We start from the raw sequence: 17126 nt of genomic DNA, 5'->3' as shown, positions 1-17126 counted from the left end.
ATACCTCTATTGATGATCGTCTAAGCGAACTTTCCAAGTTCCTGCCCCGCTGTTAACTGGCTGCCTATGAGTGTCTTCGGCCGCTGAGAAGAAGCACGAGCAGGTGCGCGATTTTGCGCTGCTGCTCAGTGCTGAGCGGATTCTATAATGGCTCCTGCGAATTCTCGGGCTTTCAAGACTAGACTAGACTAGACTGCCTCTTGGGCTTTCAAGACTAGACTTATAGAACATCGATCATGTATTTTTAGAGAGCGAGTTGAAGCCCCGATGGTGCAGCACTGCATGGATCAGCACCATAGCTTTGAATATCTGCGTTGCTGGGTTCTAGAGAGTGTTTCCTTCTGCCCGAGGTGGTGATTTTAAACAACTGCTGATGTATAGAGAACAGCACTGGATCTTTTTTCTGCAAACTTCCACTTTTCTGCAAAATATCCACTGGACTGAATAGTTGCGGGGAATGGAAAGCTTGTTTTTGATTTTTGTTTTGTTTTTTGGGGGATGTTAGTTTTTTTGACAACTTATTTCATTAGAGATTTGAAAAGATATGACGTCATCACATTTATGTGCTGACGTTAGGAGCTTTAAGTCAGGCAGAATGCTGGGAGGCCATTTTAGAACAGGAGATGAAGCGGGTTAACTGACGCTGTGAGCTGGGCTGCGGTTTGATATTTTGTTTTGTGTTTAATTTTATTATTTTTGAATGCAAACCGTTTTAGTTTTTTCTTTTTTGTTTACAGCAATTCCCTGAAGAAGCTCAATTGCGAAACAGGGAGTCCTGTTAGATATTGTGGAAATATTATGCCAGCGTTTATGAATGTTTAGCTGCTGTGCTTTATGCTTATGCTCCACTGTGCAGGGTTTTCCTGCTTCCACATCTCAGCACTACGTTAAAGAACATTTGGAATACTACATTTTCAGATAAGTGATAATATTTAAGGACTGTGATATTTTATAGTATAATTCCACTTATCTTGGAGTTTTTGACTGAGGATGTGTCTGTTGGTCTCAAAGTTGTGATTTTGAGATCAGCTTGTCTATGTGGGATGTTTTTTTAGAAACCCCTATTAGACACTGAGGTCTTTTCTCCATTTTTTCAATTTATTGATGTATGGTTGTTGGTAGTGCTGTATAATATTGAATGTTGTTTTTGGATACATAACGATTTTTTGGACATCTCTTCTTGGGTTGTGAGTGTTTTTATTAACTAGAGGTAAACATTTGCATAAAATTTTTTATCAATCTTAAAGATTTATCTCAGAAAAGAAAAGTACAGTGCGCCTAAATTTTTACTGGGGCAGTATCTTCCAGTTTCTTAAAATCTGAGCCCTATTGTACTTTCTGTTCAGGAGCTATATTGCATCAAATATTTGCCTGAGCATTCCACAACAAGCTTTTTCATCAACTTTGTGGTCCCCCAGTGATACACCAAAGCATGCACCAATGATCTGAGTGGTATATTTGGATTCAACAGAAACAGTTGTATTCGAAATATGACTCTTAGCTTGGTCGAGAAACTATCCTTGCCACAACCTGAACCCAAAGTTGACCTTTTGACACTATCTTCCATGGAATGAAAAAAGTGGCCCCAATAACGAGGCCCCTAACTTTGGAAGAAATTGAGATCCAGTTCTAAGATTTTGTACATATTCATTGCATGTCCTATTGTAATACCACTAAAAATGTCATCAACTTCTGAGGTGGTCAGTTGGTGAGGGAGGGAGAGAGAGATGGATACTGAAGTGTGTGTGTGAGGGGGGAGGGGAATTTAAAAAGTACCCAGGTATTAGGGGGAAGAGTTAAAAAAGGTATCCAAGGTGGGAGGGGTAGACTAAGATGCTGGACTGTCATGCTTACCCACTCTAGGCTCAGGTCCATGCAAAATTGGTTATCTATCTAAGCCACTGGAACATCTATTCTCTGAATCCTACCCATATAATTTCTGGTATATTACTTGCACAACATCCCTAATCTATGGTCTAAATAAGACTGGCTCAGGAAGTGAACACGGCTTTACTTTAAGGCACAGCTTTCACTGTGCCAATCAACCCCAGTCTTTTTGAAGGAAAGGAACTTCTGCTGAGTTTTACTACTAGTCAATTCTATGACTTCCACACATATATAACATGACACAGGTTTCTATTTTGCTGCATATCATATAACTAATAGAAGCCTTTATAAACAAGCTTACCTTCTATACAAATGAAAGAAGTCTTCTCTTTTCCAGAAAAAATTAACTTTTAATTCAAGAAAAAAAAAAGCAAAACCTTTTTTTTAGATTAAAGAAAACTATAAAATTGAAGATTACTTTGTTATTCTTTAAACATGCTAAAACACACAAAATAAAGAAAAGGCATTGTCAATGAGTTATACAAAACATGATATTTACTGATACATAAAAAAGGCAAATAGATCTATGGTTTTTAAAAAAATAAGGACTAGTGAAAGGTTAGTTTACGAGGCGGTGCTGAAAAGTTCTCAGCCCAACCAACTTCCTAAATTCTGGGTGCTAATTTGCCACTGTAACTGAAAAGAGTGTTATCTTATTTTGTTAAGTGCCAATCTACAGAAACAAAATTCTATGTTTTGACATTGTTTCAGATCACTTATTGAACCATATCCCTATCATTCTCTTCTTGGCTGGACTGAGAACACTTCAGCACTCCCTCAGAGAAATATGCAGCCAGATCTGGAATCAGTGCTCTCCTAGATACTACTAAAGGGAGACTGCTGTGTTATTACTCATATTACTTTCTGTGAAGCCTGAAGTTTTCTATGGCCAGATATACATTTTATGTATCACATTATCTTCAAAAGATGTCAGTATGCTTGTCCAGACCTGATGAACTCCACAGAATCCTCTAACTTTAAAAAGTGTGAAATGCTTACATCAAGACAGAGTGGTTCTGAGGATCTCAAATTGCTCTTAAATCAAAGGCGTTAACATACACTAGCAACTGAGATTATCACCTGAAACAGGCTAGGGCAAAATAAATATTTATCTGTAAATGTTCTTTCATATTACTGTACAAATTAAAGCAGAACAAACTATAATCAGTGATATGGCCAAAAGTTCTCTGAAGAGCACTCCCCATTTATCAATAATTCTCTCTGACATCACCTTCTGTAAGAATAAAATTTTATCCAATTATAGATCATTGCTTGTTTTGTATATCCTTGAACAGTCTCCCTTATTCTTCTTTCCTCAATGCCTTGGGATACATTGGAAAACTGATTCTTAAGAAAATATATAAAGAAAAAGAAAAATATAAAAGATGAGGCCCTAAAACCACAGATTCAACTTAGGTTTAAATATTAAATGTAGGGGAAAGATCCTGTGAAATTTTTCAGATGTTTATTTTTTGTTGTTGTTTTAAAGCTTTTGTTTTATAAAAATAGTCATCATCTATGTTTCTATGATATGATTTCTGACTTAACAAATTTAGGTGTCCCTCTTGTGCAAAAAACATGAGACCAGACAACATTTGTGTATAAACTGCTCTCTGTCTTCCAGTTGAGATCTCCTTAGTTCACCGATTTAAGTATTAATGCTACAAGAAACAAATACAGTGGAACCTTGGTTTACGAGCATAATTCGTTCCAGAAGCATGCTGGATCGCGGTGGAGGGGGGCGCTCGTACAGCGAAGCAAGCTCGGTTTACGAGGCACCAAGTTTGCAAATGTTTTGCTCGTCTTGCAAAACACTCGCAAACCGGTGCACTCGTAAACCGAGGTACCACTGTACATTATTACAGGTCTCACTTAGCAGTGAAAACCAGAAAAACTTCCATCCATCTTTTTCTTCTTTTTTTGTTTTACTCTTTGAGGGGATAATGCTAAATAGTTTGAATGCTCCTCTTGCTTAGTCACTCCCTCTAATATAAACTTATATAAAATAAAGGTGCTGGTGATCAGAACATCATGCAAGCAAAACATATAACTTATAGCATTTCTCATCTTCTGGAGGAATCTAAAAGACTTGAGTGGGCACATAAATGGCTGCCAAAAAAAGGAGAAACAGATGATGCAGCTAGTAGTATTCCCAGTCAAATGAATCCTAAGTGAAGTAACAAAACACTAGAAAACAATACCAGGCAGCTGAAGCTTAATGTCCATGCAGCAACCAGTGCTCTTATACTAGTGTTTGCTTCCATTCAGAATTGGAAAGGAGAGAATAAGTGATAACAAACAACAGGGGGGCAAGAAGGAAGAAACTGGTATGGTATAATACTACCAACAGAAATAAAAAAGTGACCTGTCCTCCCATCAGGTGAAGCGAGATGAACTGGGTTGTATATATGTGTGTATGTTGAGAGGATGAAGGATATATCAAAGACTTGGAATAGGTTTTGACATCAAAAGTTTGAGAGCCCTTGATATAAAAATTGTTAAAGGAAAGAGAATGACTATAGAAGATTTTTTCACAAACAAGAAATGTGGTTATAGCAAAAAGATATACATATTTTAACTTAAATGAAACAAAGAAAACATTAGAATAAATGAGGAGACTTTGAAATAAGTCTAAAAGGAGGCAACTAAGAGCTAAAAAACAAGAAAGCGTGTGTTCTGAAGATTCTAGTTCAATACTGCTGCGAAATCCCTCATATCACTCATACTGTATAGACAGTGTAGTGCTCCACAATCCATACTAGTTCTGAAGACAACTTGTGTTTTTGTAGGCTGTGAATGTAAGATTTTAAATTAGAGGCCTCTGAAGTCTCAAATTTGTATATTGGAACTTTTTTTAATGTTACCACAGCTTATGAAAAGACTCCAGTTACTGCAGGCATTTCATGGACTTCAAGCTATGCTCCTCTTAGAGCCCATAATGTTCTGAGTAGAGGACTTGTTCATGTTTTATAGTAAGCTAGAAATATTTATTAACCAGTAAACAAAGCAACATTGATCAGGACATCATAGAGCATTCATACAAATAATCTTTAAGTCTTATTTTCATAGGGACTTCAGAGAGACATTTTAAAGATGTTCTTTGAAACATACTAATTTTTTTCCTATATATATATTTCCTTCCCCAGTCTTGGAGTTTGGTACTGTGTTTGGAGTTTTCTGCAAGAGTACCAGACTGTGCTTAGCTCATGCCTGGGCTGACCAGGCCTTGCAGCATCATCATCAGGCGTCGAGCCAGTCTGTTCAAGGGGCTGTGAGGCTCCACCTGCAGGAACTGGAAGAGCTTCTGTCGCACTTGGTTCATAACAGTGCCCATGTGATCATGGGTCACAGGATCGCTGTGGTCTAAATGCATCACAGCTTCATCCAAATAGCTAAAGGGGAAACGAAAAAAGGTTATATATTACCACATGTACTGTGCTAGCTGATTTTTATGTTAATACTACATATATCCTGTCAGCAATGACAGATCTCGAACACTCATAAAACCTAGAGAAAAGGACCACTGTTCCATTACAATGCTGAAGAATCCAAAACCACAAAAAAGTGGAACAGAAAGTACCTGGATGTTTAGGAAACATCTGGTACAAATGTTTATTGTTCTCAAAATGTCATATAGTAGCAACAAAATTAAAACAGTTTGGGTACATCAAATTTGTGTCAAGGCTGTTACAATAATTTCACCATATACTCAATACTGATAGGATGAGATGTACAGTGTCGGCATCTATGAGACAAACTTGTGTTTTTCTGTTACATAGAGCATTATGGACCCCTGTTCGATTACAAAAATTGGATAGCTCTAAGTCTAATAAATGTTGGCACTGTCATCTCGAAGCAGGGACTTTAGATCATTTATTATTCTGTTGTCCATTTATTATGAATTTCTGGAAATCAATTTGGGACCAAATTGTTTATTAGCTAACCCAGTGGCATTATCATATGATACTGTGCTATTTGGTTTGGCAATGAGAGCAAAAAGTCAGATTTCTACAAATAATAACAAATTATTACTTATAATGACTGGGGTTGCCATTCAACAAATTATGTATAATTGGAAAAATTGGAGTAGATTAAATTATAATTTCTGGTGGAATTCCTTATGTCATGTTTATAAAATGGAAAGATTTATTGCAATACAATGCGGTTTTTTCAGGAAATTTCAGGATGTGTGGGAGCCATTTACAAAGTATTGTACCAATTAGATGACATTTTATTTTATTTTTTTTTCCCCTTAAATTTACAAGTTTGATTGTGAGGGGGGGAGGGTAGGGTAAATTTATTGTTACATATTGTATAAGGTATTGATTATATGACAAGAAAGGATGGGAAGGGTGGGAGATAAGAGCATATTATTTGTACCATTGATGATTATTAAGTGTTATACTTATTGTTAATTTGTTTGGATATATTGTTACACTTATTGTAAATTTGAAAATGAATAAAGAATTAAAAAAAAAAAAGAAAAGAAAATCGGACCCTAAAAGTTTTTTTGTAAATAGGGTATCATTTACCTACAGCCATTTCCCCTTATCTCAGGTCATGAATAATCATCAAGACCCCTGAGGAAGGCAAAGTTTGCCAAAACACAGCCCATGTAGGATATGGTTTTCTTGACAAATCCTGTAAGCACTTAGTATATGGTGAAATTGATGTACCCAAAATTGATGTACCCAAAATATTTTATATCTGGAACTCTTCTAGGTGGGAGTTCTCAGTCTTTCATTCCTCTATTACAATTTTCCAGTTACTTCTCCACAGGTAGAATGCGAGCATATACATGGTAATAGACATAAAACTTTTAAATTTGTTAATGGAGCCAATTGTCAAGGCTACAACTAATTCTTGTCTATTCTACATGCTGCAATCATCCCCCCACTCTGAGAAAACATCTCAATTACATATAAAAAGTATTTCTTCCCCAGCACTAAACAGTTATGTTCACCTACAAATTGTTCCTTAATTGATAGTAACATTGTAACACAGTAGATGACAGCAGATAAAGACCCGGATGGTCCATCCAGTCTGCCCAACCTGATTCAATTTATTTATTTTTTTATTCTTCTTAGCTATTTCTGGGCAAGAATCCAAAGCTCTGCCAGGTACTGTGCATAGGTTCCAACTACTGAAGTCTCTGTCAAAGCTCACTCCAGCCCATCTACACCATCCCAGCTATTGAAGGCCTCCCCAGCCCATCCTCAACCAAAAGGCCATATACAGACACATACCATGCCAGTCTGCCCAGTACTGGCCTCAGTTCTTCAATATTTACTATTATTTTCTGATTCTAGATCCTCTGTGTTCATCCCACGCTTCTTTGAACTCTGTCACCATTTTCCACTCCACTACCTCTCTCGGGAGCACATTCCAGGCATCCATCACCCTCTCCATAAAGAAGAATTTCCTTACATTGCTCTTGAGTCTACCATCCCTCAACCTCAAATTATGCCCCCTGGTTTTACTATTTTCCTTTCTCTACTGGATTCTATACAGGTTGCCCAAAGTTGGGTGCGCAAATTTGGGCACAGATCATATCTCTGCAGATAAACTAATTATCCAATTAGGTGATATAATTATTGGTGCTAACAAGCACTTAATTGGTAGTAGTTAGGAGTTACCGTATTTTTCGCTCTATAATTCGCACCTGACCATAAGATGTATGGACAGGGCAGACAGGGACAGGGCACAAGGCAGGCTGGCCTAGTGGCTGGCATGCTAGTAGGGACAGAGCAGGCAGGGAGAGGGCTGCCAGGCAGGTAGGGACAGGGCAGGGACAGGGCACAAGGCAGGCAGGCCTAGTAGCAAGAAGGCAGGGGCGGCCCTGTACCTTTTTTAAATCCCAGCAGGGCCCTCCGTACTTTTTTGGACTCCCCCCGCCCTCCCGTGTACTATTTTCACTTTTTTAAAATCTGTATCTTTTTCGACTCCCCACTGTACTCCCCCCATTTAGTATTTTTACTTTTTTTAAATGCCACCACAGCCCCCTACCTTTCTGTACTCTCCCGGTACCTTTTTTTTTACTTCCGGCGCTTCCCTCACTGGATGGCTGTGGCAGCGACTTTTTTGGACTCCCGGCGCTTCCCTGCTGGACGGCTGCGGCAGCAAGAGGCAGAGCGGCGAACAAGGCAGACCATCGCGCCCAGCAGTCTGCTCACGCGGCAGCCCTTAGGTCAAAGACCGGTGCCCTATTTGAGTCTAGCTTTACCTGCATACGTTCTGGTTCAGCAGGAACTTGTCTAACCTTGTCTTGAATCCCTGGAGGGTGCTTTCCCCTATAACAACCTCTGGAAGAGCATTCCAGATTTCTACCACTCTCTGGATGAAGAAGAACTTCCTTATGTTTGTACGGAATCTATCCCCTTTTAACTTTAGTGAGTGCCCTCTCGTTCTCTCCATCTTGGAGAGGGTGAACAATCTCTTTCTCTACTAGGTCTATTCCCTTCATTATCTTGAATGTTTTGATCATGTCCCCTCTGTCTCCTCTTTTCAAGGGAGAAGAGGCCCAGTTTCTCTAGCCTCTCGATGTACAGGGACATCTCCAGCCCCTTAACCATTTTTGTCGCTTTCCTCTGGATCCTTTTGAGTAGTACTATGTCCTTTTTCATGTACAGCGACCAATGTTGGACACAGTATTCCAGGTGGGGGTGCACCATGGCCCGGTACAGCGGCATGATAACCTTGCACATTGCACGGATGGCTTCATTGACTTGTCTACAAGTACTCCCAAGTCTCTTTCCTGGGGAGTCTCTCCGAGTAACGCACCAGACATCCTGTATTTGTGTATAAAATTTTTGATACTAACATGCATCACCTTGCACTTATCCATGTTGAACCTCATTTGCCATTTTGCGGCCCATTCCTCGAGCGTGTTTATGTCTCATTGTAGGTCTTCGCAATCCTTCTGTATCCTCAATACTCTGAATAACTTTGTATCGTCCCCAAATTTAATCATCTCGCTCGTCGTACCAATTTCTAGGTCATTTATAAATATGTTGAAGAGCATGGGCCGAGCACCAAAACCTGCAGCACTCCCCTCATGACGCTTTCCCAGTCCGAGTATTGTCCATTTACTCCCACTCTGTTTCCTATCCGCCAATCAGTTTTTAATCCATGTGAGTATATCACCCTCAACTCTAAGGCTCGCAATTTTTCGAAGTAGTTGTTCATGAGGGACCTTGTTGAATGCCTTCTGAAAATCCAGATATACAATGTTCACCGATGTCTGCTCAGCGGCTCAACATCACGTGACCCCATTCCATTTTATTTGACTAATACATTTTTCAATTAGCTTTCAGAGGCCAAAACCTCTTGCCTCTGGTCAGTAAAGTACACTGCTGTATCAGTATCCTGTCCTGACCTGAGGAAGAGGGTTTTGGTCTCTGAATTAGTAAAAAATTTATTAAAATTAGTCCAACAAAATGATCACCTTATTTCTATTTTCTATTCATAAACATTTATCAACACAGCTATAATACTACTTTATTCTAAAGCAAAAATATAAATAAAAGAAATAGAAAATGTTCTATCTTTGTCGTCTCTGGTTTCTGTTTTCCTCATCTTCTCATCACTCTCTTCCATCCAATGTCTGCCCTCTCTCTGTCCCTTCCATATGGTATCTTCTCTCTTTCTTTGCCCCTTCTATAAACTGTCTGCCTCCCCCTTCCATCTCTCTCTCCACCCCCACTGGTCTGGCATCCATCTTCTTTCCTTCCCTCCCCTGCCCCATGGTCTGGCATTTCACTCTCTCCTCTCCCTTCTTTTCCTTCTCAATTTATTTTCTGCCTGTCTAGATAAAATTCTTACTATCCAGTCCTCAATTCCCCTCTTTTCATTGTGTCTACCCACAGCGTGTAACCTCTTTCTCTTACCCTCTCCAGTATTTCATTAACTCTGTCCTCTTCCCCCATCCAGCATGTGCCCTTTTTTATTTATCCCCTCTTTACATCATGTGCCCTCTTTCTCTACCCCTTGGAACAAGCTGTCTGAATCCTTATGGCGAGCACTGTCTCTGGTCGTGTTCAAGGCCCAGTTAAAAGCCCACCTCTTTGAGAGTACTTTTGACTTCTAACTCCTCTCACCTTGGGTTCTGCATTCTCAACCCATGTCATGTCTGTCCATTCAAGTTAGATTGTAAGCTCTTTCGAGCAGGGACTGTCTATAAATGTCAAAATGTTCAGCACTGCGTATGCCTTTCAGTGTTATATAAGTGAAAAGTAGTAGAAGTACCCCTTCATCGAGCATCTTCTCTTCTCTCTGTCTGCTCTACTTCCATCCAGTATCTGCCCCCTCTCTCCCATTCAGTGTCTGCTCTTCTCTTTCCCACTTCCTTCCTGTATTTGCTCCCCTTTTTCTCTTTCTCCCCACTTCCATCCAGCATCTATTCTCCCCTCCCCACTAACATTCAATGTTTGCCCCCTTCTTTCTCTCCCTTCACCCCACTTTCATCAGCATCTGCCCCCTCTCTCTCCCTCCAGTATTCTTCCCCCTTCTCTTTCCCTGTACTCCAATTTCATTAGCATCTGCCCCTTCTCTCTCTTCCACCCCACTTCCATACCAGTATCCTGCTCCCTTCTCTCTCCTTTCATCCCAATGCCATCCAGTATCCTGTCCCCTCACCTCCTCATTGCTGCTGCATGCTTCTTAAACTTAAATGCAGCCATCATGGGACCTTCCTGCACCTCTCTGCGGCTACCGGCTCTGCTCTGGAACAAGGAAGTGACATCGGAGGGGGTGGACTGGCAGCCATGGGGAGATGCAGGAAGGTCTCATGATGGCTGAATTTAAAGTTTACTGCCACTGCTGCTAGTTTTGGAAAGTAGCGGCAGAGTAGGCAGGAGGTCCCGGACCTGGTGTACTGGCTGTGCACCTCCTTAGAGCATGTACCCGGAGTGACCTCCCCCCACCCCTTTGATATGCTACTGGCTGGGAGTTGGAATTCCTTGCTAAAAAATCTATAAAGTGTTGATCTGAAATTGCCTGGCTTGTATTTGCTTAATAGTGCTTGTATGTGGAACAAGTATTGGAATATGCTATAGAAATGTGATCCTTTTATAAAAGTCTCAGGGAGGAAGCACATCAAATTCTTTGAAAATTTGTGATTTTTTTTTCATAAATGCTACAATGGTCAGTTGCTGCTCTCAGGTTTGTTTGCTATCTGAATAGAAAAAAGAAACTCCAAAGTTGTAAGTAATTTCCAATTTCTTCATTATTGTGATTGGACTATCTTTATATGTTTCCTCAAACAATTTTTAAGGAAAAAGGAATACGTAGGTGAAGACTCAGACATAAATAAACTAAGCTAGCCCCATATAACAAGTCCAAAGAACATCCTGCAAGAGCTTGGTAAAAGCATGTAAAATGTTCTAGAAGCTCTTGATGCTGCCATCCCTAAGCTTTGATGATGATATTTACTTGTGGGAAGTGCATTTTGTCTAGCAAAAAAGGTGCTGGCACTCAAATACGAGACCATTTTTTTCAGGATTGGGGTAATCACTGATGGACCCACCCTACAGCAACTAGGCATCCCTTCAACCAGTCACAGAATCCATGAAAAGGCAGCGCTGAGTGTGCAGAATCAGCTCTTTTATTAGTACTTGGGGACCATAGGTCATTTTTTTTTATCAAGCAATGGAAAAGGTGCTGGTATTCAGTATCCGAGTACCCCTCAAAAAAAGCACTGCTTGTGGAGATTACTATAACGCTTTCCCTCAGGGAAAAGGACACCTTTTGGGCAATTTACTTGTCTCCAATTTTTAAGTTTATCTTTCTTACAAAAAAAAAAAGAAAGACCACCACAAAACAAAATTAAAAAGTTAAAAAAACATTGTTTTCTGTACTCTTACACACTAAACTAGTTGCCCAAGGTTCTGCTGGATACAAAGAACAAGGAGCAAAGTTTTGGCAGCTACAATGTCATAGGACACTATTGCGTTAACCACTGGGTCCCCATCACTCTAGAGTAGAGAGCTGCACGGGAACGGGGACGGCGGGAATCCCGCGGGACCCGCGGGTTCCCCCTTGGGTCGCGGGGATCCCGTGGGGACGCCCCCTAGGGTCGAGAGGATCCCGTGGGGACGCCCCCTAGGGTCGCGGGGATCCCGTGGGGACGCCTCCGAGGGTCGCGGGATTCCTGCGGGGTTGGATCGCAGTGCACTCAAGCCTCGAGGCTAGCCTTCTCCTTACCTGCCTTGCCGCAGCACACAGCCGAACGGAAGTCTTCCCGATGTCAGCGCTGACATCGGAGGGAGGGCTTAAGCAAAGCCCTCCCTTCCTCCGATGTCAGCGCTGACATCGGGAAGACTTCCGGTCGGCTGTGTGCAGCAGGGCAGGTAGGAAGAAGGTAATGGCGTACGAAAGAGGAGGGAGACGGTGCGCCCCGGGGAGTGTGCACAGCCGGTCAGGTCCCCCGATCGACCGACAACAGGACAGGCCGACAAACCTCCCTGCCCTGTAGCCGCGAATCTAAATTACCTCTTACAGCAGCTTCACTACTCCAGCTGCTGTAAGAAGGTAATTTAAATTCGCGGCTACAGGACAGGGAGATTTGTCCGACCGAGCCTGTTCTGTTGTCGGTCAGGTGTGGAAGTGCCACAAAGGTAAGGGGCAGGGAGGGAGGAAAGGTGGAGTGGAGAAGAAAAGAGGCTTAAGGGAAATGGGTAAAACTGAGGGGGGAGAAGGCCGCTGAAAGCACTGGGGAAGACAAAGGGGTGGAGAAGGACGCTGAAAGGACATGGGGAAAACAGGAGGAGGGGGGGAAGGATGCTGAAAGCACATGGGGAAGACAGAGGGGGGAGAAGGACCCTGAAAGCACTGGGGAAGACAAAGGGATGGAGAAGGACGCTGAAAGGACATGGGGAAAACGGGAGGAGGGGGGGAAGGATGCTGAAAGCACATGGGGAAGACAGAGGGGGGAGAAGGACCCTGAAAGCACTGGGGAAGACAAAGGGGTGGAGAAGGCTGCTGAAAGGACATGGGGAAAACAGGGGTGGAGAAGGCTGCTGAAAGGACATGGGGAAGACAGGGGTGGAGAAGGCCGCTGAAAGGACATGGGGAAGACAGAGGGGGAGAAGGATGCTGAAAGGACATGGGGAAGGCAGAGGGGGAGAAGGATGCTGCCTGACAGGATATGGGGAAGATGGGGGGGGAGAAGGACACTGAAAGGAAATGGGGAAGAGGGAGTGGGGAGAAGAAGCTGGCAGGAAGAAGACAGAGGTGCCAGACTATGGGGGGAGCGGAGGGAAAAAGATGGGTGCCAGACCAATTTGGAAGGGGGGAGAAAGGGAGAGGCACAGTAACAGAGCAAATGGAAGACGCAGAGAGAAGAGAGATAATGGATGGAAGGAATTGAATTCAAACATGAGGAAAGCAGAAACCAGGCATCAAAGGTAGGAAAAAAATTCTATTTCTTTTTTTTTGCTTCAGGATAAAGTAGTATATTAGTTGTGTTGATAAAAATTTATAAACATTAGAGGTTCTGGTAGAAACCCGTTTACAAAGTATGTATTCTTTCCAATTAGTATTTCCAAATTAATAAAGTCTTTATGCTTATTTTTAAATGGGTTTCTACCAGAGCCTTTAATTCAGTAGCATAATTAAATGAAATATCTATTTCTGAAGTTTATAGGGACGGGCGGGGACGGAGGGGATTCCTCGCGGGGACGGAGGGGATTCCTCGCGGGGACGGGTGGGAGTCCTCACGGGGACGGGTGGGGACGGGTGGGACTTTGGCGGGGACGGGTAGGATTTCTGTCCCCGCGCAACTCTCTACTCTAGAGCACTGAACATACTGAAACAAAAACAATACTCACTTGAGTTTGAGCTCAGTACATGTGCTCAAATCCGAGGCAAGCTGCTGAATGAGGGACAGGAGAACAGGTTGCGAGAGAGGACATGGATGCTGGTCAAACACTTGCTGAGGATCCATTGTCTCACATACATAGAGCACAAGATTCAAGTCTGAAGCTGTCAGAGCCTTTGCGAAATGAGAAAAAAATTATTATAGCAGGAATAATCTCCAAAACTGGTTGTATTAGCAACTTCTTGAGCGTTATGCTCAAATGTCAAGTTATTCTTCACTTATAATTTAAAAAACCATTTTTTCATGAGTAAAAAAGTTTTTTATGTAAGAAAATAGATATTTGTACAATTGTCATTCTGATAGAGGAATATACATATAGAGGAAGCATTCCCAAGGGCTGGGCTATTGTTTATAAACACACTAAAGGCTAGCCCTATTGTTAGGTGGACTAGATGTCTGCCATGGGCAGCAGTATGGCAGCAAAGTGACCCCTCATCTTCCTACCTCTCTTCCCTTTCCTGTCACTGCTGCTGTTCCCTACCTCTTCCCAGTTCAACAGAGCCTTTTAGTAGAGGCCTGCACTCAACTGCTGCCACTTCCTACCCTCTCCTCAACAGGAAATACATTGGGAGAGGGTTGGACACAGCAGTGCTCGAATATGGGTCTCTAACTCAAACGTCTCATGCTAACTCTGAGTACCTTTAGGACAGTCAGGAAGATGTAGGCCGATAGCATCAGAGAAAAAGGAAACTAGGTGTGTGTGTGTGTGTGGGGGGGGGATAGATACTGCACAAGGCCAGGGTAAGGAACTAGAGAAGGGGACCTAAAAGACTGTGGCAGGGGGTCAGTTAAGGAGGGGAAGGGGAGATGCTGACCACAGAGAAGAGGGGGGGGGGTAGAAAGGAAATGTACCAGCTATGGAAGGGGACATCAAGAGGCCCCTGGGGGTAGGAGCAGGGAATGCAACAGATACTCTAAGGCTAGCCCTGCACACACTACAAAATATACAAGCATATATATAAAGTTGGGAAATTTGTGCATGTTAAAAAAAATGTGTAAATATATGCACACAAGTCCCTGGGGAAATTTTCAAAGTAGAAATATGTGCATACATACATTTAAAGATTTTGAAGACGCTTACACAGGGAAAAGTATGTCTAAATTATGTATGTGTATAGTTATAAAATTACTCTCCTAGCCCACCTCTCTTGGACTGCAGAACAATCCAAAGCAGTTTATTACAATTAAACACCACAATGAATCAGAAATTAGAGAATGACACGGGGACAAATTTGTCCCCGTGGGATCTATCTCCATACACATTACCATCCCTGAGAGCTCTTGAATACTTTAAGTGCAGATAAGGACAGAGACTGCAAGGATGGGGCAGGGACAGAACTCACAGGGATGAGACAGTAATGGACATCGATCCCGTGGGGATGAGGACAAATTTGTCCCCACATCATTCTCTAATAAGACAACTCTTTATATTGTGTGTTGAAAAACAGAGAGTGGGTTTAAATGGTCGATGTTCTCAATGGAGAAGGATAAATAAGAGAATATCGACCATTTAAACCCACTCTGTTTTCGGTCTTTCAACCAGTTCTTAATCCATAATAGGACATTATCTCCTATCCCAAGATTTTCTAATTTGCTCAAAAGTCTTTCATGAGGAACTTTGTCAAATGTCTTTTGAAAATCCAAACACCACAATAGCAACTGGCTCACCTTTATCCACATGTTAATTCACCCCTTCAAAGAAATGAAGTAGATTGGTGAGGAAAGGTTTCTCTTGACTAAATCCATGTTGGCTTTCTCTCATTAATCCATGCTTATTTATATGTTAATTTTGCTACCGGAGTTCTGTCACCTGTACCTTAACATGGGCCACATGCTGACACTGAATCTGAAAACAGTTTTTGTCTATCATATCCTGTTTTTAAGTTATGCATCAGTTTGTGTTTATATCATTTTCATCAATAATGCTACCGTGAAATATCGATATTTTACTGTTTCTGTGACACAATATTGCATTTTAGGACAGCTCATCAATCACATATACCAGTAATTTGAAAGTTTATACTAAAAAGTGATTGTGCTGCTTTTTCTACCTGTGAATTTTTATATTTTGTTTGTTTTTGTCTAAGATATTATAATTATTATGAACAGATGAGGTTGTGTTAACCATCCTGATAATTTCTGTTATGTCTGCGGACAATTTACTGCACAAGATCAGTGAAAGAATGTCCAACAGATTTCAAAGTGCATACAAGCATTATTTTGGCTGCAAAGCTGGCAACAAAGATAAAGCGTGGGCACCTCATGAGTGCTACATTGTCTGCTATTCCAGATTAACACAGTGGCTGAATGGGAAATGGAAGAAGATGCCTTTCACTGTACCCATGGTGTGGCGTAAACCAACAAATCATCACTCAGACAGTTATTTTTTCATAACAAAAATTGCTGGATTCACAAAGAGGAATAAATCAAAACCTTGATTGCCCGTCAACAATTAAACCCATTCCTCATGACTTGGAGAATCTAGTTCCAATTCCTCCTTCCACATCTGCAGCACAAAGTGCTGAAAGTTCAAATGAAGAATGTGCCTATGCTGCTATGGAGGAGTTGTATGAACCTGAAGTGGATGAAAAACAACCTCACCTGCTAACTCAAGAAGATCTTAATGATTTGGTTAGAGATTTGTCACTATCAAAGGAGAAAGAAGAATTGTTGGGTTCAAGGCTGAAGCAATGGAATCTTTTAAAGCAGGACACCAAAACATATTTTTTCCGTGATCGTCACACCATCCTGACTTCCTTTTACCAAATGGAAGGAAAGATTTTTTTCTGTACTGATATTAATGGTCTCATGCGTGAACTGGGATATGAACATGTTTCAGATGAATGGAGACCATTCATTGATTCAAACAAAGCAAGCTTCAAAGCGGTAGATCACCAGTGGAATCTCTGTGGTGATCTCAAAGTTGCATCACTCCTTCTGGGTCTGCGACTGTGGTACACTAAATACATGTGCTTCTTGTGTCTTTGGAACAGTTGTGATGATGCCAACCACTAGACAGAAGCAATGGCCAAATCGAAATGAATCCGTACCTGGCAGATACAATGTGAAGCACCTGCAGTTAGTATATCATGAAAAAATCTATCTTCCAGCACTTCACATAAAACTGGGTCTGCTGAAAAATTTTGTCAAGGCGGTGCGTTTCAGCACCTAAGAAGTACATTTGGTTTCAAGAAAAGGGAAGCCAAAATCGAAGAAGGTGTTTCTGTTGGACCCAAATTCCTTGAATTGATTCTTGATGATGTGTTCAAATAGAAGTTGAACCCAGGTGAATCAGCAGCATGGGAAGCATTTGTGCTGGTAGTTCAGAATTTTCTTGGTAATCACAGATAGCAGAGTTACTTAC

General features: G+C 41.5%; 1 protein-coding gene across 4 annotated transcripts in view; it reads right to left on the bottom strand.

The window, feature by feature from the left end:
• Positions 1-2302: 2302 nt before the first annotated feature.
• The window catches only part of EDC4 (enhancer of mRNA decapping 4), a 1195251-nt gene continuing 1180427 nt past the window's right edge, over positions 2303-17126 (bottom strand). For all 4 annotated transcript variants that reach the window (XM_033940763.1, XM_033940759.1, XM_033940760.1 and 1 more), the window contains 2 exons: positions 13713-13876; positions 2303-5279 (listed from right to left, as the gene is read on the bottom strand). In XM_033940763.1, the coding sequence (XP_033796654.1) occupies positions 5087-5279; positions 13713-13876 (357 nt within the window). In that variant the 3' untranslated portion in view covers positions 2303-5086. The remainder of the gene's footprint in view (positions 5280-13712; positions 13877-17126) is intronic.

This window comes from Geotrypetes seraphini, chromosome 4 (genome assembly GCF_902459505.1).
Source record: "Geotrypetes seraphini chromosome 4, aGeoSer1.1, whole genome shotgun sequence".
Taxonomy (NCBI): Eukaryota; Metazoa; Chordata; class Amphibia; order Gymnophiona; family Dermophiidae; genus Geotrypetes; species Geotrypetes seraphini.
Note: the sequence above shows the minus strand (reverse complement) of the source record. Positions and strands in the feature narration are given on the sequence as shown.